Source organism: Acomys minous (assembly GCF_964271855.1).
Source record: "Acomys minous genome assembly, chromosome: 12".
In the NCBI taxonomy this organism is placed as follows: Eukaryota; Metazoa; Chordata; class Mammalia; order Rodentia; family Muridae; genus Acomys; species Acomys minous.
The window spans coordinates 112,189,561-112,214,748 of NC_140493.1; the positions used below are offsets into that span (position 1 = coordinate 112,189,561).

The 25,188-nt window shown below is 56.7% G+C and overlaps 2 protein-coding genes across 6 annotated transcripts; both read left to right on the top strand.

Annotated features, from left to right (window-relative positions):
• The first annotated feature begins 28 nt into the window (after positions 1-28).
• Positions 29-16,783, top strand: HGS (hepatocyte growth factor-regulated tyrosine kinase substrate). 5 transcript variants are annotated; one of them, XM_084803127.1, is made up of 21 exons: positions 29-177; positions 1,380-1,464; positions 1,899-1,974; positions 2,525-2,617; positions 5,811-5,934; positions 6,718-6,770; positions 7,920-7,988; positions 8,873-8,997; positions 10,259-10,337; positions 10,416-10,514; positions 10,650-10,745; positions 11,147-11,185; positions 11,265-11,408; positions 11,498-11,557; positions 11,849-12,059; positions 12,332-12,504; positions 12,766-13,081; positions 15,428-15,561; positions 15,638-15,757; positions 15,909-15,995; positions 16,187-16,783. In XM_084803127.1, exons 1-21 carry the CDS (start codon positions 141-143, stop codon positions 16,295-16,297), a joined length of 2,331 nt encoding a protein of 776 aa, XP_084659253.1. In that variant the 5' UTR covers positions 29-140; the 3' UTR covers positions 16,298-16,783. The 5 variants fall into 5 exon arrangements, with proteins under 5 accessions (XP_084659253.1, XP_084659254.1, XP_084659255.1 ...); XM_084803128.1 differs by having other exon boundaries at positions 11,852-12,059; XM_084803129.1 differs by lacking the exon at positions 29-177 and adding an exon at positions 297-446.
• A 658-nt stretch (positions 16,784-17,441) lies between these two features.
• Positions 17,442-21,728, top strand: MRPL12 (mitochondrial ribosomal protein L12). The gene is made up of 5 exons (XM_084803141.1): positions 17,442-17,622; positions 18,094-18,280; positions 18,492-18,578; positions 21,141-21,278; positions 21,369-21,728. The coding sequence occupies exons 1-5, from the start codon at positions 17,549-17,551 to the stop codon at positions 21,483-21,485; spliced, it is 603 nt and encodes a 200-aa protein (XP_084659267.1). The 5' UTR covers positions 17,442-17,548; the 3' UTR covers positions 21,486-21,728.
• Positions 21,729-25,188: the final 3,460 nt, after the last annotated feature.

Here is a 25,188-nt window from a genome sequence, read left to right on the forward strand (position 1 = left end):
TGCCTCGGAGCGGGTCGCGGGGCGGGGCGGAGGCAGTGCGCACGCGCGGTCAGAAAAAAGAAAGGCGGAAGCGGAAGTCGGGGGGCGCGTCAGCTCCGAAAGAGGGAGCGCCCGCGGCGTCGGTCCGGAGCGGGGTCGCCATGGGGCGAGGCAGCGGCACCTTCGAGCGTCTCCTAGGTAACGCGTCCGCCCGCCGGCTAGGCGTCAGCTCTCTCGCGCACCCGCCGCTCGGCGGGTCTCCGGGGGGAGCGGGCGAGCCACCCTGACCGGCCGCCGGCGTCCCGGGAGCACTGCACGGTTCCCGGGCCTCGGGTGTGGCCGCCCGCGCTGTGCTCCGCGTCCTGGGCATCCAGTGAGGAACGCTCATTGGGAGTCCGCGATGGACGCCTCTTCCTCCGGGTCCGACGGCCCCGAACCGATTGGGCCAAAGTCCTGAGTCATGAAGTGTATGACTCAGATCTTAGATTCATGCGGGTCCCCTGACCCTAATACCCAATCGAAGGGGGAAACCGACATTGCCTTCCTTAAACCTTATTCATCCTCTTGGAGAATGTTTCCCAGGACCCCAGCCAGCCCCATCCCTTGGGCTCTGGAAGTGCCTCAGGGTTTTAGAAGACATTTTTCTATAATTACCGAAGGTGCTTGTTGGTCCTGTCTGAGCCTCCTGGAGAGTGGAAATTTTAGGAGGGAAAATGGGTTTGCCATGCGTGCCCTATTCCCTCAATAAGAATATTGTCCAGGAACAAGCGCCAGGGTGCCATCATAGTCTGCTCCCCTTCCTTCTCGATTCGTTTTCAAAGGGGGGCGGGGTTTTAGATGAAACATTTTCCTTACTCCCATTCCGGAGAGGTTCGGCACGTCATGTGGGAATCCAGTAAGTTGTTGAATCGGTAGCGAGCGGGTGTATGCCGGCATAGCTCATGTTGTAAAGGAGAAGTGATAAGGATGTGACAGGTGCTGGCTAGGGACTCCTTGGAGGTTAGATTCACCTCCCCCACATGGAGAAGTCATGGTCCCTCATCTCCCTAGAGCTTGCCCAGCTAGGAGCTGGTGAAAAGGACAAAACACTCAGACAGGTGACCCTGCTGAGAAGCAGCAGTGCATCTGACTTGGGGCGATCACGTGCCTCTGTCTTTAAAAGGGGATGCAGGTAGCGCCTGTCTTATGAGGTTCTGTGGGAACTGAGTGGATTCAGAGCTTGACGTGACAGCTGATGTGTGACAAGCTCAGCAGCATGGGAGGATGCCGTTTCCATGGTTGTCAGTGTACTCCAAGAAGATTTTCTGTTTGTTTCAACTGTTTAGAAAGAGGCTGGCCTGGGGGCCACCTGGGAAAAAAACATACAATGGGTCCCTTGAATGGCCTCTCTTTTCCTTCAGACAAAGCCACCAGCCAGCTTCTGTTGGAGACAGACTGGGAGTCCATTCTGCAGATCTGCGACCTGATTCGTCAGGGGGACACACAGTAAGTGAGGAGGGCCATGCTGATTTCCGGCGCCCACTCCTGTTCCAGGATGGAGCTGACCATGCAGTGTTTGTGTAGATGGCTGCCTGGTCCATATCCTGGGTGTATCTGTGGACGGTTAGAGCCGCACAGTTGGCTGCTAATGTCCCTTGGAGGCTGGTGGGACTGCACTGGTGGGTGGAGGGCACAATGCTTATCCCAACACAGCATAAGCCAGGCAGGATGGTAGCGCCTGTGACCCCAGTGCCTGTGAAGAAGGCAGGAGCGTGGGAAGGCCAAGGTCTTTCATAACTACACATTGAGTTTGAGGCCAGCAAAACCCTGTCAAAAAGTAAAGAGGTGGAGAGTGTTGCTCAGGTGGAGAGCATTGCTCACTTTACTGAGGTGTTTCCCCTTCTGATTCTGCTGTCACTGTTCCTTTTCTCCCCTTTCAGGGCAAAATACGCTGTAAATTCCATCAAGAAGAAAGTCAATGATAAGAACCCCCACGTGGCGTTGTACGCTCTGGAGGTAACTAGGACTGTGCTGCAGCCGTGTGCTGGCCTCCGTCAGGCGGTCACGCCGGGTTTCCTGGGTGCATAGCAACCGGTGGGGTCCCTCTAGCACTAAGAACAGCCGTAAGCATGGCCACTGAGCTTGACCACTCCTAAGGGAACAGGGGAGGTAGCAAGAACGCTGCTTTTCCGCCGGACGTGGTAGTGGTGCACCCTTTAATCCCAGCACTCGGGAGGCAGAGGCAGGTGGATCTCTGAGTTCAAGGCCAACCTGGGCTACAAAGTGAGTCTAGAGCAGCCAAGGCTACACAGAGAAACTGTGTTTTGAAAAACTGGATTTAAAAAAAAAGGAATGCTGCTTTTCTAGTTATAGTCCAGAGATACACCACTGAAGGAAGGGACGGCAGTGACCTTTGTCCACGCGATGTTGTCATTGCTTCAGTCTGTCTCTGAGCTGCTGCAAGAGGCTTCTAACAAGTTGGGTGGGTTCAAAACCCTGTTAGAGGCCTGTCTTCCAGTAGGAGGCCCAGACACAGCTGGACCTTTCTCGTCCTTGGGATTTTCAGGTGATGGAGTCTGTGGTAAAGAACTGTGGCCAGACAGTTCACGATGAAGTGGCCAACAAGCAGACCATGGAGGAGCTGAAGGAGTTGCTGAAGGTGGGTGGGCTGGGGGCAGCAGAGAAGGTGGGGGACTGGGGGGGCAGCAGAGAAGGTGGGGGGACTGGGGGGCAGCAGAGAAGGTGGGGGGACTGGGGGGCAGCAGGGAAGGTGGGGGGGCTGGGGGGCAGCAGAGAAGGTGGGGGGACTGGGGGGCAGCAGAGAAGGTGGGGGGACTGGGGGGCAGCAGAGAAGGTGGGGGGACTGGGGGGCAGCAGGGAAGGTGGGGGGACTGGGGGGCAGCAGGGAAGGTGGGGGGACTGGGGGGCAGCAGGGAAGGTGGGGGGGCTGGGGGGCAGCAGGGAAGGTGGGGGGACTGGGGGGCAGCAGGGAAGGTGGGGGGACTGGGGGGCAGCAGGGAAGGTGGGGGGACTGGGGGGCAGCAGGGAAGGTGGGGGGACTGGGGGGCAGCAGGGAAGGTGGGGGGACTGGGGGGCAGCAGGGAAGGTGGGGGGGCTGGGGGGCAGCAGGGAAGGTGGGGGGACTGGGGGGCAGCAGGGAAGGTGGGGGGACTGGGGGGCAGCAGAGAAGGTGGGGGACTGGGGGGCAGCAGAGAAGGTGGGTGGGCTGGGGGGCAGCAGGGAAGGTGGGGGGACTGGGGGGCAGCAGAGAAGGTGGGGGGCTGGGGGGCAGCAGAGAAGGTGGGGGGACTGGGGGCAGCAGAGAAGGTGGGGGGGCTGGGGGCAGCAGAGAAGGTGGGGGGACTGGGGGGCAGCAGAGAAGGTGGGTGGACTGGGGGCAGCAGAGAAGGTGGGGGACTGGGGGGGCAGCAGGGAAGGTGGGGGGACTGGGGGGCAGCAGAGAAGGTGGGGGGACTGGGGGGGCAGCAGAGAAGGTGGGGGGACTGGGGGGCAGCAGGGAAGGTGGGTGGACTGGGGGCAGCAGAGAAGGTGGGGGACTGGGGGGGCAGCAGGGAAGGTGGGGGGACTGGGGGGCAGCAGAGAAGGTGGGGGGACTGGGGGGGCAGCAGAGAAGGTGGGGGACTGGGGGCAGCAGAGAAGGTGGGGGGACTGGGGGGGCAGCAGAGAAGGTGGGTGGACTGGGGGGCAGCAGAGAAGGTGGGGGGACTGGGGGGCAGCAGAGAAGGTGGGGGGACTGGGGGGCAGCAGAGAAGGTGGGGGGGCTGGGGGGCAGCAGAGAAGGTGGGGGGACTGGGGGGCAGCAGAGAAGGTGGGGGGACTGGGGGCAGCAGGGAAGGTGGGGGGACTGGGGGGCAGCAGAGAAGGTGGGGGGGCTGGGGGGGCAGCAGAGAAGGTGGGGGACTGGGGGCAGCAGGGAAGGTGGGGGGACTGGGGGGCAGCAGAGAAGGTGGGGGGACTGGGGGGCAGCAGAGAAGGTGGGGGGACTGGGGGGCAGCAGAGAAGGTGGGGGGGCTGGGGGGGCAGCAGAGAAGGTGGGGGACTGGGGGCAGCAGAGAAGGTGGGGGGACTGGGGGCAGCAGGGAAGGTGGGGGGACTGGGGGGCAGCAGAGAAGGTGGGGGGGCTGGGGGGGCAGCAGAGAAGGTGGGGGACTGGGGGCAGCAGGGAAGGTGGGGGACTGGGGGCAGCAGGGAAGGTGGGGGACTGGGGGCAGCAGGGAAGGTGGGGGGACTGGGGGGCAGCAGGGAAGGTGGGGGGACTGGGGGCAGCAGAGAAGGTGGGGGGACTGGGGGGCAGCAGAGAAGGTGGGGGACTGGGGGCAGCAGAGAAGGTGGGGGACTGGGGGCAGCAGAGAAGGTGGGGGGACTGGGGGCAGCAGAGAGGGTGGGGGGACTGGGGGCAGCAGAGAAGGTGGGGGACTGGGGGCAGCAGAGAAGGTGGGGGGACTGGGGGCAGCAGAGAGGGTGGGGGGACTGGGGAGCAGCAGAGAGGGTAGAATCGGGTGCAGTACCAGCTCCTAAGTATTTGTGGGCCACCCACACAAGAGGAACGGTGGGCGTGTCAGAGGAGGTGAGGGTCTGGGTGAGGTCCTGGGAGAGACAGGACCTGCAGAATGAGAAAGACACTTCTCTGTGGGCTGGGGAAGGCTTCGAGAAGCAGCGCATGGAGCTGAGTCTTTAAGGGCCGTAGATTACTCGCCTGTGGGCAGAGATGGTCCTGGAACCTAGGTGTGACCATGGCTTGGGGAAGAGGTCCCGAGCAGCAGCACAGTCAGGGAGGGAGGGAGCTGAGCAGCGAAGGTGCAGAGGTTCAAGGTTAGGTGCGTCAGTGACAGAGTCAGGAGGGCAAAATGATAGCGCGAGGAGCTGCCCCAGGGAGGGTGGGATTCGCAGGCATCAGCAGAGGAGGAAAGGCTCTGGATCCAGGTGATCCAGGTGTCCCTAGGGCACCTAAGGGATGTGGTGTGGGTGGCGATGCAGCTGGGTTGGCCAAAGTGATGCTGTTCCTCATATCAGCCTATATCTGGGTTTGGTCTCACAGGAAGCCCCACCCTCAACTCATGCTGCCTCAGTGTGTTGAAGTCTCAGGCATTCAGCTGTTAGCTGGGCCCTTCTCACTTGGGGCTTAAATCTGACCTTGGCCAGGGTGTTGAAGGTCCTCGCTGGAATAAGGCAAACATGAGGAGCCCTCCCTGCTCCTGTTCAGGCACGCTGTTCCGTGTGCTGCACGTGCACCAGCTGGTTTGCCCTCTAGTGAGGGAATGCTTAGGGGCCCCGGATCTCAGTGGAAGCGCTCTTGTATCTTCTTGAGGCTGCTGCGGCCCATGTCATACTCAACGTAAGGTGTCATTGCCTCCTTGAGAGTGTGCCACATGTGAAGCTGGACTGTGGCTCACGAAGCCTGAGCCCTCTGTGAGGAACATCTGGAGAGGAGATCTCCCGCCTCTGAGACTATGGTTAGAGGGAGGCCTGGCTCCCTAGTGTCTGTATCCTCAGAGCGAAGCCAATGCCTTAGGTCCTGCCTGTGTAGTGCCTCTTGGAGGTTTAGTGATGGCCATAGACCCCTGAGTGAGGCTTGGGTTACTGGCCAGGGTTCCCTGGAGAGACGGAAGGAAGCATGGTTCTAGATGGACCAGTGTGGCTTCTACGAGTTCCCTGAGCAGGTGTAGACACCCAGGAGGGTCGCCCCTGAGCTGAGGCGGGAGGGACTCTCCTGGCCTTTATGCCGGTTGTCTCTGCTTAGGGCAGTTAGTCTCCGCAGAAGGTTCTTCCCACTGAGCCCTCAGACTGCACGAGTCTCCTGCAGCCCTCCCCACCTTCTTCCTGCTCCACAGAGGCAAGTGGAAGTTAATGTTCGGAACAAGATCCTGTATCTGATCCAGGCCTGGGCGCATGCCTTCCGGAACGAGCCCAAGTACAAGGTGGTCCAGGACACATACCAGATCATGAAGGTAGAAGGTGAGTTAGAGCCGCCTGGCGAGCTGGGCGGTGGCACGCACCTTTAATCCCAGCACTGGGAAGGAGTCAGTGGACTATATGGTCAGCCAGTAAGCAGTGAAGTCCATAGACGGGCACCTTTCAGAGTGATGTGCTTCCGGGCCAGCACAGGGCGAGCAGCCAGGGAAGACCTGGAAAGTCAAGACCATGGATTCTAGGAGGCCTCGGCACAAGGCAGGGCCTTGGCACCGTGTTTGTTTTGTTTTAATGTGTGTGGATGCTGTGCCTGCAGCATCTGTCTGTGGCCCATGTGCATGGCTGGTGCCCCTGGAGTTCAGAACAGGGTGTGGCATCTCCTGGGACTGGAGTTACAGACAGTGTGGGCTACCATCTGTGTGCTGGGACCACTGACCATTTCCGGCTCTGCTTTGGTGCCTTTTGTGGAGAGCTCCAGTTGAGACCTTCCAGGGGTCAGAGTGCACTGGACTTGCAGGAGGGACAGAAGAGTGGCTCATGCCAGCAGAGAGAAAGACCAGAATGCGGTGGTGTGTGGAGGAAGTCAGTGTCGGGTTAGGCCAGGCCACAGGGGCAGAAGGTCTTTTCTCATGCTCCGCCCCCATTCCCTGAGGCGGAGTAGCCGTGGAGAGCGGTTAGGATGTTTAGTGACAGTTGTTTGGCCTTGGGTCTCAGAGAGCTCTGAGTGTCCTGTCCTAACCTGTCAGTTCTGTCTGACCAGGCAGGTGTCAGGGTTAGGAAGTGTCTGAGTAGGTGGAACCCAGTAGTGACGATTGCCTTTTCTGCCAGGACATGTCTTCCCAGAGTTCAAGGAAAGTGACGCCATGTTTGCTGCTGAACGAGTAAGTCCTGGGTCAGCCCCTGCTGGTCGGAGGAGGAAGGCCCCTGGGCTTGGGGTTTGGTAGGGATGGCTCGAGCCTTTAATCCCAGCCTTGTAGGGAAGGTCACCTTGAACTCCACAATACCATGTGCTGAGTGTGTGATGAGACCCCAGCTCAAAGAAGGAGGGCGTGCAGCCTGGGGACCAGCTCCCTAAAGCTTGGCCTGTCAGGCACATGGTCCTGAGTGTAGTGCTCACAAAGCAGAACGTAGTAACATACTAACAAACAAAGCAGCTCTTAGCACAGGCCAAGCTGAAAACATGTGCATGGGTTGTAGCTGCTGGATTCATGTGGCTAAAACAAGCATGACTCAGGGTGGAGGACTTCTCGGCCTGTACGCGGCTCTGAGTCTGATCTGCAGCACTGTTTTTAAAAAGTGGGGTGGGAAGCTGGGCGTGGTGGCGCACGCCTTTAATCCCAGCACTCAGGAGGCAAAGGTAGGCAGATCGCTGTGAGTTCGTGGCCAACCTGGTCTACAAAAAGAGTCCAGACTAATCAAGGCTACACAGAGAAACCCTGTCTCGAAAAACAAAAAAGTGGGTGGTGGTGACTTTCTTTTGGTTTCTCCATACAGGGTTTCTTTGTATAGCTTTGGCTGTCTTAGAACTTACTCTGTAGACCAAGCTGGCCTTGAACTGCCTGCCTCTGTCTCCCGATTGCTGGGATTAAAGGCTACCACACCCAGGGTGAATTTCTTTACACAACCCTAAACCAGACGAGGTGTGGTAGTGCGCACCTTTAATCCCAGAACTTCCTTTGGAGGCTGAGGCAGGCAGAGCTCTGTGACTTTAGAGCTAGCCTGGTCCACACAGTGAGTTGGAGGACAGACAGGGTTACACAGAGATACCCTATCTCAAAAACTGGGTGACAGCAAAACCCCATGCCCATAAAACTGTCCAGTATCAGGGTCATACCCTTGGCAGGAAGGCTGTTGGAGGAGGTTCTTCCTTTGAAGCAGCAAGCAGCGTAACCCTGGACCATATGGGTTAGGCCATGGATTCGGGTAAGCTCGGCATAGCGGCTCTAGTCCTGTCTGGGACATGGAGTCAGTCAGCTAACTCTGAGCCCTTGGGAGGGAGAATGGCATGTGATCATGACTGTTGTCCCTAGGCCCCTGACTGGGTGGATGCTGAGGAATGCCACCGGTGCAGAGTACAGTTTGGGGTGGTGACCCGCAAGGTGAGTAGCCCCTGTTGAGCTCGGAGTCCCTGCCGCCATCATCACAACAGCCTGTCTCTTCTGCTCCAGCCTGACGGCCTGAAAGCAGATCCACCTAGAACTGTGTGGTGCCTGGGCGAGGCCTGTGCTGGCCGCTGCGATGGTTGGGACCCTCCTTAGACGTTTGCCTGAACATCCCAAGCTTAGGCTGCAGCCCGATTAAAGGCCACGCTAGTCTTTTCCAGGGTTGGGTAAAGACCTCTTCCTGGGGTGGCTTAGCTTGTCTGGCGTCTGTAGCTACCATCTCACTTCCTGGCTGACACTAAATGTGGGGCTGCACTGGAAGTCACTGCGCACTCAGGAGCCCAGTCTCCTCAGAATCAGCACCTGCTTGTTTTGTTTTTGGGGTGGTTCCCCTCATCTGGAATCCGGCTTTTGGTGCTGCTTCCTCCTGCAGGAGCATCCTCTGTCAGCCTTGCTTTTCCTCCTGTGGGCTGACAGAACAGTGGAGCAGTCAGCACACAGGATGACCATGTGCACATGGCTAACGACCATGGTGATTCATAGCAGCCTGGGCATTCACGTCCATAGAGTGTGACCTGGGGCTCTGCACCAGGCGCTTTCCCCGTGTTTCCTCTTCTCCTCTTCTGGAGAGGGATGAAGGGGTCCTCTGCGAGAGGTGTGTTCTCAGGGAGGTCGTCACTACTGGGAAGGCCTGCTGTTTGTTTTTAATTCCTTTCCCTCCAAATGGTGGCTAGCATTGACTTCCCTGCAAGGCTCCCATCTCTTTTGCTGTACTTGTCCTTGTCCCTGTCCCTGCTCTCATAGCACTGTCCAGAGTAGACTGCTGGGAAGGCAGGGTAGTCATTGCCAAGGTCACTGGCCTGTCGTGCTCTGTCCCACAGCACCACTGCCGGGCGTGCGGGCAGATCTTTTGCGGCAAGTGTTCCTCCAAGTACTCCACCATCCCTAAGTTCGGCATTGAGAAGGAGGTGCGCGTGTGTGAGCCGTGCTACGAGCAGCTGAACAAGTGAGTGTAGACTTGACGGGCTCTGCCACGCTTCAGGGCTGCAGGCCTCCAAGGCTCCTGAAGCACCGTCAGAGGGCTTGAGGGACAAGCCCATGCAGCTATCCCAGGGGCTCCAGCACCCCAAGCTCTAGGATGCAGGGTAACATGGCCCACAGCAGCCTAAGACTGCCTGTCTTTTATGAACATTTTGTTCAGTTTATATAGACTCTGGCTTGAACTTGAATTTCCTTCCTTAGACTTTCTTTTTTTTAATATTCATTTTTAAAATGTATATAACTGCCTCATACCTGGAGGCCAGAAGAGGGCACCAAATCTCATTATACATAGCTGTGAGCCACCATGTGGGTGCTGGGAATTGGACTCCGCTCCTCTGGAAGAGCAGGTGGTGCTCTTACCCTCTGAGCCATCTCTCCAGCCCCATCCTTAGACTTTCAAATGCTGGAACTATAGGCCTGGGCCACCATGCTCTGTAGTTTCCTTGGGTTGGAAATGAAGTTTTCAAACTGAGTGTGGCGGCACACATCTTTATCCCAGCACTCGGGGTGACGAGGCAGAAGCAGAGAGAGCTTTGTGAGTTAGAGACTAGCCTAGTCTACATAGTAAGTTCCAGAGGGGACGGGACACGGTAGTTTACAGAAGGGAGCAGGTGTACTACAGAGATGTGCGTGCATGGGAACATGTGCGCGCCCTTCACTTGGATCTCTCGACTGTGGTTTGTCATACAATCTGATCCTTACCTCACCGTTGTGTTCCTGTGTCCACGTGCGTCCATGTATATTTGCATTGTATTCTAAATTTTAAAAATTTGTTGGGAGGGGCCGAGGACAGCTGGTATGACACTAATGCTATGGTTGAAGCATGTGTTTTCTTTTAGAAAAGAGCATGTGAGGGTCAAAACCCTGATTGTGTCGTATACATGTGGCTCTCAGCCCCACATCGTGGAGAAATCTCTGATCTGTTTCAAACTCCAGAAAAGACCTGGCCTGCCTGGGCCGTGCTGCTTTTTCTGGCACCTTATGAGGGGAAGGCCCATTGCTGGTCATCGTAGATGCCGCGGGCAGTGCCTAGGTGCTATAAAGAGGCCCTCGCTCAGGCCTGCAGGAGAGGGAGTGACGTAGACCAAGTGACCTAAGCATGTTCTGGGGCTGGCTAAGTACCCACATTTCCTGAGAGTGGGCTCTGTCCTCATTGGACCTTCATTGTCAGTCTGTGGAGATGGTGTCAGTGCACGGTCACTCACAGCATCTCGTCCTGCCCGCAGGAAAGCTGAGGGAAAGGCTGCCTCTACCACTGAGCTGCCCCCAGAGTACCTGACCAGCCCCCTGTCACAGCAGTCACAGGTACAAGCCGCCCTAGTCCTGCGAGCACCTTCTCACCTCTTCCTGGGGCCCCACTCACCCAACTCTGTGTGTCCTCAGCTGCCCCCAAAGCGGGATGAGACAGCCCTGCAGGAGGAGGAGGAGCTGCAGCTGGCTCTGGCCCTATCACAGTCAGAGGCTGAGGAGAAAGAGAGGATGGTAAGCCACAGGCCTAAGAGAGTCACTTTGAGTTTCCCCACCGATGGAGGCCCCGATGTCCTCCATGTGGAGGCTCTGCTCCTCAGCCTGAGCCACACGCTCCTCTACTGACGTCTGTTCCTGGTTCTGCTTCAGAGACAGAAGTCAACATATACAGCGCACCCAAAGGCAGAGCCTACACCCTTGGCGTCATCTGCACCTCCAGCCGGGAGCCTGTATTCCTCGCCTGTGGTGAGCCCTGTCAGCCAGGCTGGCTTCTCACTCTCCAGGGATCACCCAGAGGGTCCTGCTGGCTCGGGGCTTTGTTGTGGGGTACTGTGGACACCAGGAAGGGTCCCCTCGCAGGGTGATGGATCCTTTCCACACTTTGCATATAGTGAGCATTACAGGCCTGGCCCGGGGCTCCACCTCAGTCCTGGAAATAGGGGGTGAAGATGTGCAGATTTAGAACTTCACCTGCAGGCTCTGTGGAGCTCTCCAGAACAGTGAGCCACAGATGGGGCCTGGGGCTGCAACCAGCCCTGGTACCTGCTGTCATTGGCGCCGTTGGGTTCCCTGTCTGAGTGGTTACTGGGGATCACAGCCCTGCCTCCTTCATCCTGTGGCTCCTCAGACTCTGCTTGTCTCCCCAGAACTCATCAGCGCCTCTGGCTGAGGACATCGACCCTGAGGTAAGCAGCGTCTTGGGTGCCGTCCTCCCTGCTTCCTGCCCATGCCACTAACTCCCCTCCCTCCTTCACGGCTTCATAGCTTGCTCGGTACCTCAACCGAAACTACTGGGAGAAGAAACAGGAAGAGGCTCGGAAAAGCCCCACGCCATCTGCACCTGTGCCCCTGACAGAGCCAGCTGCCCAGCCTGGGGAAGGGCATACGGCCCCCAGCAGCATGGTGGAGGTGAGGGCCTCCTCTGCACCTTGGCTGTCAGTCCCTAGGGCAAGGTCTGAGGCTGGACAAAGACCCCCTTATCCTCTCATCTTTTCCAGGGTCCTCTTCCCGAGACGGACTCTCAGCCCATAACTCCCTCCAGTGGTCCCTTTAGTGAGGTAAGCTGTGCCTCCCGTCCAGGATGGAGGAGTGTGGGAGAGCAAGGTGTCTCTCAGGGCCAGCTGCTCTGTGGCCCCCAGTGACCCAGAGCAGCTCAGAGGAGGCCCTCCTCCCGCAGCTGCTGAGCTGCCTGCCAGTTATACCCACGTCTGAGTGGAGTGAGGCCCTGCTTTGTGCTGTGTGTAGACGGGTGCTGACGGCGTTCAATGCTAGCATGACGTCACGTAACAGGCAGTGTGTACTCGGGGGGCGGGGTGGGGGGTGCTCAGCCCTGTGCTGTGTGTCCCCAGCAGTACCAGAATGGGGAGTCCGAGGAGAGCCACGAGCAGTTCCTGAAGGCCCTGCAGAACGCAGTCACCACTTTTGTCAATCGGATGAAGAGCAACCACATGCGGGGCCGCAGCATCACCAATGACTCCGCCGTGCTGTCCCTCTTCCAGTCCATCAACAGCATGCACCCGCAGCTGCTCGAGCTGCTCAACCAACTGGATGAACGCAGGTGTAGGTGCCCATGGGCTCTCTGAGGGTCACTTCAGAGCCGTGGGGGGCCGCAGGAGCTTCAGTAGTCTTGTGAGCCCCATTCAGTGATTAAGCTGATGGTTCCTGGGGCCCTGCGAGATCCGGGGCTCTTTCCATGCTCCACTGAGAGTGCCCGTGGGAGGTGGACCTCCCACTGCGCCCCAGTGCCGACACCTCTGCCCAAGTAGAACAGCAGCACACACCAGCTAGGCACCCTCCCCTGAGAGGTCTGAGCTGCCTTTCTCTGCACACAGTGTACTACGAGGGGCTTCAGGACAAGCTGGCCCAGATACGAGATGCCCGAGGAGCTCTGAGTGCCCTGCGTGAGGAGCACCGGGAGAAGCTGCGCCGGGCGGCTGAGGAGGCAGAGCGCCAACGTCAGATCCAACTGGCGCAGAAGCTGGAGATCATGAGACAGAAGAAGCAGGTGTGGCACCTGACCCCATGTGTGGGTAGGGGGTCTGAGACTAGCCTGACCACCTCCTGACCCCACACGTGGGTAGGGGGGTCCGAGGCTAGCCTGACCACCTCCTGACCCCATGTGTGGGTAGGGGGGTCCGAGGCTAGCCTGACCACCTCCTGACCCCATGTGTGGGTAGGGGGGTCCGAGGCTAGCCTGACCACCTCCTGACCCCATGTGTGGGTAGGGGGGTCCGAGGCTAGCCTGACCCCGTGTCACTCGCTGCAGGAGTACCTGGAGGTGCAGAGGCAGCTGGCCATCCAGCGCCTGCAGGAGCAGGAGAAGGAACGCCAGATGCGCCTGGAGCAGCAGAAGCAGACGGTCCAGATGCGCGCCCAGATGCCTGCCTTCCCCTTGCCTTATGCCCAGCTCCAGGCTGTGCCCACAGCTGGGGGCGTTCTCTACCAGCCCTCAGGCCCAACCAACTTTCCTGGCACCTTCAGCCCAGCAGGCTCAGTGGAGGGCTCCCCGATGCATGGTGTGTACATGAGCCAGCCAGCCCCAGCTGCTGGCCCGTACCCCAGCATGCCTGGCACCACAGCAGGTAACATGCCAGTCTACAGAAGGCTGTGCGAATAAGACAAAGAATTTTCCCAATCCTTTCAGTGACTTGTTCTACAATTGCTTTTCCCTGTCCATATGGAAACATGGACACACACACACACACACACACACACACACACACACACCTTTCTCGATCTCTTCTAGGGTGCAGGCAGGTGAAGGCCCTTTATCCATAATGCACTTCCTAAAATCAGGATATGCTCACAGACACGGGGTCACAGCAGGTCATTATCACACACTGACTTTTGTGCTAATAGAAAAATCCCCTTGTGACTGTGGCCAGCCTGTGCCACCATTTTCAAAGCATTGCCCGTTCTGTTTTGTGTGGTGCTGACTCAGCGCTGTCCTGGAGTTGGCAGGTTGTCTGGTGTTGCTGCTTGCTCATGCTGTGAAGTACACCTTCAGGCACAGGCACAGGTGGAGCTTTGGCGTGTGGGGAACGTTGTTCCTTCTTGCATTGCGGCTGTGCGACTGAGGTGGGCTCAGCAGGCATCATTCTAGAAAAGACCTTGAGACTGTAGATGTCTCCGTACTGTTCTGCTTGAACTTGTTTGTCAAATGCCTTTCTCCTTCCTCTGCCCCTGTCATCTATGTAGGTGTGGGCTTAGGGACATTTTGCTCAGAGGGAAGCAGCCCTTCACTGCTATTGGTTTTGTTTGTTTTTTAAAACAAGGTCTCCCTGACTGTACTGGACTTACACTGGACACCAGGTTGGCCTCAAACTCAAAGATCCGCCTGCCTCTGCCTCCAGAGTGCTGGGATTAAAGGCTCTTGCCACCACCTCCCAACAATTTTATCTATTTTTTTTTCCATTTTTCAAGACAGGGTTTCTCTGTGTAGCCTTGCCTGTTGTGGACTTCTTGGTAGACCAGGCTGGCCTCGAACTCAGAGACCTGCCTTCCTCTGCCTTCCTGGGATTACAAGTGTGTGACATCACACACACCTCTGGCAGTGTTTTATAAAGATTTTTATTTTACATGTTTTGCTTTTGTGTGTCTGTGTACCACATGTGTGCTGGATTTTGCCCACCCAGGCCAGAAGAGGCTTTGGAGGCCTTGGAACTGGAGTCTCAGATGACTGCAACACCACCTGGGCTCTGGAATTCCAGTCTGTGTCCTTGTCTGTAGACTACTGAGATCTCTCTAGGCCCTGAGTTTTGTTAACAATTTTTTGTTGTTGTTGTTGTTTTAAAGACAGGGTTTCTCTGTGTAACAGCCCTGGTTGTCCTGGGCTCACTTTGTAGACCAGGCTGGCCGCAAACTCAGAGATCCACCGGTCTCTGCCTCCTGAGTTCTGGGATTAAAGGCGTGTGCCACTGTGCCCAGCTTAACAATTGTTTTATTTGCTTATTTTCTGAGGCGAGGTCTCACTATGTAGTCCTGCCAGTCCTTGGAATCACAGAGATCCTCCTGCTTCTGCCTCCTGTGTGCAGCATCACGCCTGGCAAGTTTTATTGTTTTATTACATGTCTGTATGGAGGTATCTGCCTGTGAATGCAGGTGCTCTCAGAGACAAAACAGGTGCAGCCGCTGGAGCTGTAATAACAGGTGACTGTGAGCCACCTGACATGGGAACTGAGACTTGAATTTGAGTCTTCGACAAGAAGAATGTGCTTTCATACCTGCTGAGCATCCCCTGGTGCCTGTTTCTGTTGCCTTTAATACTTACATTATCCCTGGTGTGACCGCTTGAGTCTGGGATCCTGCTTCCTCTTTGTGAGGATGGCCATTAGAAGGGAGAGTGTTGGGCTGTAAATGGGGGTGTGCACCTGTGATCCCAACCCTTGAGAGCTTGAGGACCCCAAGGTCAAGAGCTGTGTGTTTATAGTTTCTAGGTCACAGGACCATAAGAGTGTGTGTGGTGTGCAAAGTAAGCTCACTCAGTGTTCAGCTTGGGGTGTCCTTCTCTGTCCCATTTGTTTGTCTTTGTTCTGAAGTTGTAGGCTTCCAAAATCACCAGTGCCAGCTCTCCCTAAGCCTTTCCCTTCGCCCTGACTACCACTTGCTTCAGAACAGTTTGAATGGTGGGGGTGTGGCTTACATAGAGCACCTGCCAACACACACAGGACTGGGCTCAGCCCCTAGCACTACAAAAGCAAAAGCAAACAAGATTTGGTTCATTTTTTTCCTTCATTCTTTTTTTAGGACCTCCCTCCCTCCCCGCCTTTCCCTCTACCCCCCCACAAATTGGGTTTACCTTCCTTTTATAAGAAACATGTGCTTGGTTCTGAAAGTCACTACTGAAGGAGAGCCCAGAACTCAGGAAAGGGCAGTGTCTTCCCACTCCGTCGTTTCTGAGCTGAGCCTGCTTATCTTTCTTGTCACAGATCCCAGTATGGTCAGCGCCTACATGTACCCAACAGGTGCCCCTGGGGCACAGGCAGCCCCTCAGGCCCAGGCTGGGCCCACCGCCAGCCCTGCCTATTCCTCCTACCAGCCCACCCCAACCCCAGGCTACCAGGTACGTGGCCACGGTCGCCCTCCCTTCAGCACCCAGCCCTCACCTGTCCCTCACGTCACCCTTCTTCCCGCCATAGAATGTGGCGTCTCCGGCCCCGCAGAGCCTCCCAGCCATCTCCCAGCCTCCACAGACCGGCAGCATCGGCTACATGGGGAGCCAGCCAGTGTCCATGGGCTATCAGCCGTACAGCATGCAGGTAAGGAGGCCTCGCCCCTGCTGGGCGTGAGGGGGGCAGCGCAGGACAGGTCCTCTCCTCCTGGCCCTCCCTTTTGCTTTCTCCCAGCCAGGAGTTCTGTGTCTGTCTGGTCACAGACACTCAGTGCTGGCCTCCATCTTCCTTCCCACAGAATCTCATGACCACCCTTCCAGGCCAGGACGCATCGCTGCCGGCCCAGCAGCCCTACCTGGCTGGGCAACAGCCCATGTACCAGCAGGTGAGCGCTGCTTTATACCAGGGACGTTTAACAGACGGCACGATGGCAGCCACTCAAAGCAAGCACATCACCGTATGCATACACAGGAGAGGCCACAGTTGCTCACTGTAGTGTTGGTAACAGCTGGTTTCTACTCCTGCTTTTGTTTGTGGAAAGAGGAGTGATAAGGCCTGTCTGCTCTTCCTCCCCAGATGGCCCCGTCCACCGGCCCTCCCCAGCAGCAGCCTCCTGTGGCCCAGCCACCGCCCACACAGGGACCTCCAGCACAGGGTAGTGAAGCCCAGCTCATCTCCTTCGACTGACCTTGAGTCGGGGTCTCCCCATGCAGAGTAACACTACAGTTCACCAGAAACCACTCAAGTGTCTAACTAGCCATTTCCTCCCTGTTACCGCCCTGTCGTGTCCCTTCTGTGAGCAAGGGTGGCCTTCACCCTCGCCCTCCTCCCCGTCCTCAGTGGCCTGGCTCCTGTCACTGGCTCCCTGCTTTGGTTGTAATGCGGTCCGACTTTCCCCAGGGCTGGGACTCTGCAGGGCAAGTAGGACGTCTCTGGAGAGTGCCCAGCTCTGTGTTGGGCCTGCCACAGGTGACTGCTGTGGGGGTGCTCAGCCTGGCCCAGAGAGTCTGGTGTGAACTAGCTGTGGTGTCCAGGCATGGCCCTGGTACCTGGGAAGGACCATTTGGCTCCTGCACAGCAAAGACAGAAGCTGCAGGCATCTCTAGCTTTCCCGCTCCTCAGTTGTCATCTCTCCAGTGCAGAACAGTGATAATAAAATGTATTTAAAACGCTCGTGAGTGTTTGATGGGGCATCAGGCTCAGCCTTGGACCAGAGTGAGGGTGCTTTGCACTGCCAATAGTCTGCATCAGTCTGCAGTATGGGGGACCGTTAACAGTCGGCTTTCCGGTGGGGGCTCACCTGGAACTGCATGGTGGCACCGACTCAGCCGGCGCGGGATATGGCCAAGCAGTTCTGAAGGGGCAAAAGTGGGCTTTTCCAGCCGTCCGCCCTCGGGATTACCCATTACTGCCTTAGTGGGAGGAAACCATCGCTTGGGGACTACGTTTCACCCTGACTTCTGGGGCGGATATTCACGTTTCGCCCTTTCTCTCTCAGAAAGCCAGGGCACCGGCAGCTGAGGTGGCGGTTGTGCCCCCTAAAGAGCTCTGCACACGCTGGGGGCGCGGGGGAAGGATTCCAACTTCTATAACAAAGAGGCCGTGTTAGGCTTAGAGCACTGGACTCTGGGACGACTTAGAGGGACTCGAGGGTCTGCGGCGAGCTCCGATAGGGGGGCGGCTGCGATTGGGCGGGGAGACAAAGGCATGTCCCCGGGTGACGGAGGCACCGCCAGCCCAGAGCTACTTCCGGGTCCACGCCGCGCCTGCGCGTCGCACATCCTACTACGTAACGTCAGGCGCCCGCGCAGGCTAGAGTGGCCGTCGGCCCCAGTGTCTGGAGGCCTCGCGGCTAGAGCGGCCGGTCCGGCTCGCCTGCTCCGAGCTAGAGCGTCGCTTCCGCACAGATCCGCGTGTGACCTTCCCGCCTGCGGAGCTATGCTGCCCGCGGCCGCCTGCCGCCTGTGGGGGCCGCGGCTTGGACTCCGGGGGGCCGCGCTCCGCCTTGCCAGGTGCGGTGCGGGGAGGTCTGGGGCGCCGACCCCGGGCTGCGGGCCGCAGCGGGCTCGGAGGGAAGGGGTGGCGGGCGCGTGGCCACCCTCCGCGGCCCAGGCTGCGGGGCGTGGAGAGGGCGGCTCGGCCCGGCGACCTTGGGCGCAGGTACCTTTGGTCCCCAGCTTCCTGCCGCCGAGCCCCGTCCGCGTGGACGGGCTTGGCCTGCTGCAGCGCGGTGCACCCGTTAGGCGGATGTATTTCATTCAGCCAGGAGCCTGCTGTTCCCGGCAGGATAACGGCATGACCGTGTGGGATCCTGAGACTCTATAAGAAGTGTAGGGATGGTTTTTCAGGTCCCTTGCCCCCAGCTGGAGGATCCTGGCCCCAGTGGTGGCGGACCGAGTACATGGACCACTTGTGTCCTCGGTTCTCTGAAGCTCCCGGTGTCCCGACTCTGACGGCTGTTTGCATGGGGGGCGGGGGTGTAGGCAACAGGTGCCCGGTGTCTGTGCAGCGCGGCAGTTGAGAAGCAGCAGCCAACAAAAGAGTGAAGCGCTCGCCGGCGCCCCTCTGGATAATGCTCCCAAAGAATATCCCCCCAAGATCCAGCAGCTGGTCCACGACATTGCCAGCCTCACGCTCCTGGAGATCTCAGACCTCAATGAACTACTGAAGGTATTGGGAGGGATCTCTGCGCAGACCAGGACTAAAGTCCCGGCCTTGTGTTTGCATTTCCCCAAACCAGGCTCAGAGGTCTCCGTCTCTTTTGGGGTCTGGGGAGTTTGGGAAACTGTCAAATGTACTTCCCTAGATGACAAGGCCAAACATTAGTACCTACATTTTGGGTGTGACAACCAGCCACTGAGCCTTCTCTTTTGCCCTACAGAAAACATTGAAGATCCAGGATGTTGGCTTCATGCCAATGGGAGGCATGGTGCCTGGTGCGGTCCCTGCTGCTGCAGCAGCCCCTGAGGTGAGCCTAAGCCGCAGGACGACCCGTTTCTGTGTGCCCAGTTAACTGCTGCCCTCAACCAGGGGAGCATTTCTCTTGTTCCTGCTTGGATACCCCCGTGTGCTCCCCTACAACACCTCTGGAGACTCCTCTGCCCAAGGCATTTGAGATCTTTGTTTATTATTGAGTGCATGTGCGTGGGTGTGTATGTCACAGCACATAATGGGGGTCAAAGAACAAGTTTCAGGAGTTCTCTTCCGCGGGGTTCTTAGGATAAAACATATCTGTAAGCTTTCCTCCACCCCTGTGCTATGCTGGTGGGTAGACCTTCAAAGAGAAGGGATCAAGGCGGAGCGTGGTGGCGCACACCTTTAGTCCCAGCACTTGGGAGGCAGAGGCAGGCGGATCACTGTGAGTTGGAGGCCAGCCTGGTCTACAGAGGGAGGCTACACAGAGAGACCTTGTCTTAGGGGTAAAAAAAGAAGGGAGCACTGGCTTGAAGAGAGAAAGGGTTGTGTCAAACAGCACAGTATCATAAATAACTTTAAACGTCGGGAGGGTACAGAGATGTGGTGGCGTGCCTGCCTCCTGTGAGGCACTGAGTTGGGTTGGCAGGGAATACCGAACCAGTTTCAGGTGGGTAGAAGCCTCGAATTGCAAGGAAGGCCTTCACGAGGTGACAGTGTTGAATGAAACTTGAAGGTGTTGAGGCATCCCTCGAACAGATGTAGCTGACAGAAGGATTTCTAGGCGATGTTTAAAATCTGAGTAGTGCCTGGGCGTGGTGGCACACACCTGGAATCCCGTCCTTTGGGGGATAGAGGCGGGCCATCCAGGACCACACAGTGAAACCCGATGGCAAATGAGTGTTGCTTAGACTCAGGCTAAGCTTTTTGGTTTCTCTCTTTCTCTCTTCTAAGCCCCCCCCCCCCTCTGTTTTTGTTTTTGTTCTTCAAGACATGGTTGCTGCCCTGGAATCACTCTGTAGACCAGGCTGGCTTCAAACAGAGTTCTGCCTGCCTCTGCCTCCCAGGTGCTGGGGTTAAAGGCATGTGCCACTACTGCCTGGCTTGTTTTGTTTTAAAGATTTGCTTTTAAAGCCGGATATGGTGGCACAGGGACTCAGGAGGCAGAGGCAGGTGGATTACTGTGAGTTCCAAGCCAGCCTGGTCTACAAAGCGAGTCCAGGACGCCGAGGCTAACACAAAGAAACCCTGCCTGGAAAAACTTAAAAAGAATAATAATAAAAAGATTGTTTTTATTCATATTTCTGTGTACATGTGAGTGTGTTCCACATGTATGTGGGCACCTACAGAGGTCGGATGAGGGTATTGGATCCCCTTGAACTGTTCTGACCAGCCTGACATGGGTACTAGGAATTGAGCTTAGGTTCCTCTGAAAGAACAGCATATACTTAACCTCTGAGCCATTTCTCTAGCCCAAACTGACCTTTTAAAGCAAGGGGAGGATCCATTGCCGAAGCTGGAAAAGATCGCACTGTGTCAGGAAGTAGACTGACCCAGTTGTGCTCTAGTGGGGGGCTCAAGGCTGGGGCCACCAGGTCTGCGCGTCAGATGAGGAATACCATGGCCCATTTGTCCCACTGAGTTATCTTGCAGGAATAGAGCTTAAAATCATTGTCACAGCCTGTTGAGGTGGCGCACGCCTTTAAATCCTAGCACTCAGAAGGCAGAGGCAGGAGGATTTGCTGGAGGCCAGCCTGGACTACAGAGAGAGTCCAGGACAGCGAAGGCTACACAGAGAAACCCTGTGTTGAAAAACCAAAATAGGGGACTGGAGAGATGGCTCAGAGGTTAAGAATACTGACTGTTCTTCCAGAGGACCTGAGTTCAATTCCCAGCAACCACATGGTGGCTCACAACCATCTATAACATGATCTGGTGCCCTTTTCTGGCCTGAGCACTGTGTACATAATAAATAAATAAATAAATCTTAGAAAAAAACAAAATAAGCAAACAAAAAGTCAGAGGACTGAAACCGCTTACTATCTATAAAGCATTTGTTTTCTGTTTCATAAGTTACAGTTGCGGGTTACCCATGTATTCATGTGGAAGTTGCCATGCCTGTTTTTTTTTTTTTTTTAAAACATGGGCTCCAGGGACCCATTTCACGTCTCCATGCTTGCAAAGCATACACTTCATTGGCTGAGCCATCTACTCAGCCCCATAAATTACAGGTTTCAGGAAGTAAAATGAGCCGGTGTAGTGGTGCACACCTGTACTCCCAGCACTCTGGAGGCAGAAGCAGGCAGGTCTCCTGAGTTTAAGACCCGCCCGCTGAGATAACCATCTCAAAAATCCTAAAAGGGTGAGGTTGGGGCGGAGGCGAGATTGGGGGGTTAGAAGGAGATACGAGGAGTGAGAAGCATGTTTGTTTGGGCATCGTCCTGTGGAGACACAGAAGTGGGTCTGGGTGAGAGAGTACCGTCTGAAGGAAGGCGGTGCCCTGCCTGGCGCGGCTTTGTCGAGAGTGAAGCTAGGATTCTGTTTGGCTCTTACCTGCAGGTCCTGGTGGGGACCTCGCCCCGCCCTTCCTCATCCTCTCTGTTTTCCACACCCTCAGGCGGCCGAGGAAGAAGACATGCCTAAACAGAAAGAACGGACACACTTCACCGTCCGCCTGACAGAAGCCAAGCCTGTGGACAAGGTGAAGCTCATCAAGGAGATCAAGAACTACGTCCAGGGCATCAACCTCGTCCAGGTGGCGTCCCGAGCCTCCCCTGGGGTGTTGCTGAAGTGGCTTTTCTTGCTTGCATCTAAGCACCCTGTTTCTGACTGCTGTCTCTTTTAGGCCAAGAAGCTGGTGGAGTCCTTGCCCCAGGAAATCAAAGCAAACGTCGCCAAAGCTGAGGCTGAGAAGATCAAAGCAGCCTTGGAAGCAGTGGGTGGCACGGTCGTTCTGGAGTGAGGTCTGCTTGTGAGGACTGATGGACTGGAGCTCCTGGGATCTGGGCCAGGGCCTGCCCTCCCCGCCTCACTCCCAGCTGCTGATGACAGTGACCGAGTTCTCCTGGGAGAGGGACAGGATGGACCTCCTGTGGAGGGGAGGGCAGCCACAGCCTTTGCAGAGCTCTCAAGAAACCACCTAGGGAATTTACCAAGTGAACACCCCTCTGGTGGCTACTGAGAAAAATACACTGTTCAGGCTGGGTGTGTGCACTGAGTGGTGTGTGTGCCCAGGGCTGGTAGTACAAACAGTCACATGGAGGCGTGTGTGTGTCCTGGACCTTCCACACGCTCTTCCCTGTTGGCGATGCTTGAGTTTTCAGCCATCCATCACTTCCTGTTGTTTGGAGACTGTCCTCTGGTCCCCATAACAGTTGTACCCACGTAGACATAGGCTTTAGGGAGAGGGTGCATCTTGGGGCTTGGATGGGGACTTTCCAGTTAGATGCTTGGAAGGCTTTTTAAAAAATTTTTTTGAGACGGTTTTTTGTGTGTGTGTGACTCTGGCTGCCCTGTAACTTACTGTGTAGACCAGGCTGGGCTCGAACTCAGGAATTCACCTGCCTCTGCCTCCTGAGTGCTGGGATTAGGCCTCAGCCACCACATCCCAACATGTACTTGCCTCTTTCTTTCTTTTTTTAAGTTTTCTCAAGACAGGTTTCTCTGTTTTCTTGGCTGTCCTGGACTCACAGAGAACCTCCTGCCTCTGCCTCCCAAGTGCTGGGATTAAAGATGTGTGCCACCACACCTGGCTATACTTGACTTTTTAAAAGTAACAGTGTAATGCTGGCCCAGCCCACCGAGACAGTGTTGGGTCCAGCATAGCTCCAGCTGGAGGGGAAAGGGACTGAGCTATTAAGCCTAATGCCCAAGGCAGGAGTGGTGAGCACACCTAAAAGTTGCAAGTGCAAGGGGCAGGGAGGCAGAAGGAGCGTGTGCTTGCAGGGCGTGGAAGACCCTGATCAAGCCTGGAGTGGGTCACCCCCAAGGTAGGGTGTGCAGTAGCTTTTTTGCTTTTTTTTTTTTTTTTTTTTTTTTTTTGGTTTTTGGTTTTTGGTTTTTTGAGACAGGGTTTCTCTGTGTAGCCTTGGCTGTCCTGGACTCGCCTTGTAGACCAGGCTGGCCTCGAACTCACAGGGATCCACCTGCCTCTGCCTCCCAGTGCAGGATTAAAGGCGTGCGCCACCACTCCCAGCTCAGTAGTTAAGTTTTGTTCCAGCAACTCTGAGCAGAGCCTGGGGAGGGAAACACGCACAGGCCTTGTTTGGTTCCCCTGTTGGGAGAACTTTTTCGGTTTCTCTGAGAGACCAGAAGAGGGCAGCGTGCTCCACGGTGTGGCCCTGTGAGGATGGCCTGAGGCTGGCTGAGCTGCTGGACTCCGTGGGGGTCATGTGGCCAGGCTGCTCCTGTTGATGATTTTCCACAGAGGTGGCCCCCAGGACGCCTAGGCATGACCTGCCAGGCCCTGCCAACACCTAGGAGGTGTCGGGCCTGTTAGGGTAGAGTTGCTGCCAGGCCATGCTGTCTGAACTCTGAGGCAGGTGCTGAAAGGTGGGGGTGACCGCCACCTCCATGGCTGCAGAGTTAGCCTCACTCCTGCCACTGGACGTTTTTCTGACCATGAACCTTGAAATCTAAAGCAGCAGTGATGTGTGTGTGAGCTCTGAGCCCTTTCGCAAGCACTGCAAAGACAAGAAAAACCTTAGCACCTAAGTCAGCCCCCAGCCTTCCTGTCCTTGCTACAGATGACTTCTTAACCTAGACAGCTCTGTGTGTGCGTGCACGCGCATGTGTAGGGGTTGCCTTCCCAACAGAGGCCAGCCTGAGCGACATAATAAGACCCTGTCTCAAAGGTGAAACTGGTCTTTCACTCCTGGCCTGCGTTTCCCAGTTGGGAATGTCTTACTCTGTAACTTGTAAACTCTCAGGTGGACTTTGGTCTCTGGCCAGTGCTCACAGGTACGTTTGCACGTTTGTAGCCTTGCCACGTCCACTCAGAATGACTAGACTGCTGTTGGGTCTGCAGCAGATGACCCTAGACAGATGTAGACACAGCGTTGCTCCCGAGCTATGCTGGATAGCCTGGGTTGTCTTGGGCAAGGCCGGCCCGCTGTTTGTGACCCCTCTCTGAAGACTAGGCCCACTCCTGCACCCTGACCCTTTCATACACAGAAACACCAGCCAGGCTTCCTCCAGCCTGTGGCCTCGCTGTGCCTGGTGGTTATGTCTGGGTCCTGGGTAGGACTGTCCTGTTGGGCAAGACCAAGGCCAGGCACCCAGCTGTTCCCCATGATAACCTAGGGTTATCATGGTTGTTGGCACCTGGAGACCTGCTTGGTCCCAAGGCGTGCGTGTTGCCTGTATGTGCTGTGGGGGAGGAGTGGGTCCAGGCAGGGTAGGGTGCTCGCAGGCATGGGGAGCAATGCCAGGACACCACAGCCCCTGCGTCATGTAACCTTGGTGCAAGACAGCATGGGAGGCTGCCTGGAGTTCTAGAAGCCATCACACTCCCTGCCTCCCTCACTGCTACCAAGGTGGGCACTGGGTGGCAGGGCTGGGTGTTCAGCAGGGTCATTCGGGGCTTAGAGCTGTTTGCTAGGTCTGTCTTACCATTCTCTTGCACCGGACAGTAGTCAAGCCAGAGCTGCAGGACACATGCCTTTTTGCTTTTGCACTGGTGTTTGTGTACATTCTTGGCTGTGTAAGGGTGTTGGGTCCCCTGGAACTGTGGTCACACAGCTGTGAGCTGCCGTGTGGGCGGGTACTGGGAATTGAACCTGGGTCCCCTGGAAGAGCTATCCCTTAGCCTCTAAGCCATCTCTTCAGCCCCCCCTCCCCCCGCCAGACAGGGTTTCTCTGTGTAGACCAGGCTGGCCTCAAACTCACGGATCTGGCTGCCTCTGTCTCCTAAAATGCTGGGGTTACAGGTGTGCACCACCGAAGCCAGCTTTTTTCTTTTCTTTTTAATTTAATATGTGGCCAAACTTGGAATTCAGAATTCATCTTGGTGGGGGGTGGGGGGTGGAGATTGGCTTCTCATGAGACCATGCAGACCGGGCCTCTAGGAGCCCGAGCCAGTAACCATGAAAGATTCACAGCCCAGAACCTTCTCCATGGTGGCTGCCTAGGACTGCGTCCACAGCAGGCTTGGGCTCTCTCAGCACTTGGCAAGGCGGCACTGGGTGTAGGCATGGGGGAGGAGCGCCGCTACCCTTTACTAAGGGCCTTTTGTCCCCATTTTCTGTTTAATTTGCAAGCTGGCCCCAAGAAGGTTTCCATCCCCCTCTACATCTGGGTGGGGGATGGGGGACAGAGGTCCACGGCTGCAGCACGTGTCCTTCGCCTGGGTAACACTAAGTCAGCACCGGGGTGCAAGTTCAGGCTAGGGCTAGAGGGTGCCGGTAGGAAACCAGGCTCCTGATGAGTGGAGAATGGCTGAACAACCTCGGATCTGCGCCCCACGCCAGAACCTGGGGAGTGGAGGTGACCATGGGCTCGCCGCAAGGGGCTTCACGGTCGTCTCCGTGGGACCTCCTCCTCCTGCGCCTAGCTGCGGCCGCTTTAAGGAGAGAGGCGGAGTCTCCAAGGCCCGCGCCCTGCCGGGGGCGGAGTCCGCCAGTCCCCGCCCTGGGGCCGCGCGGGCGCATTGGCTGCACCGGGCGCGG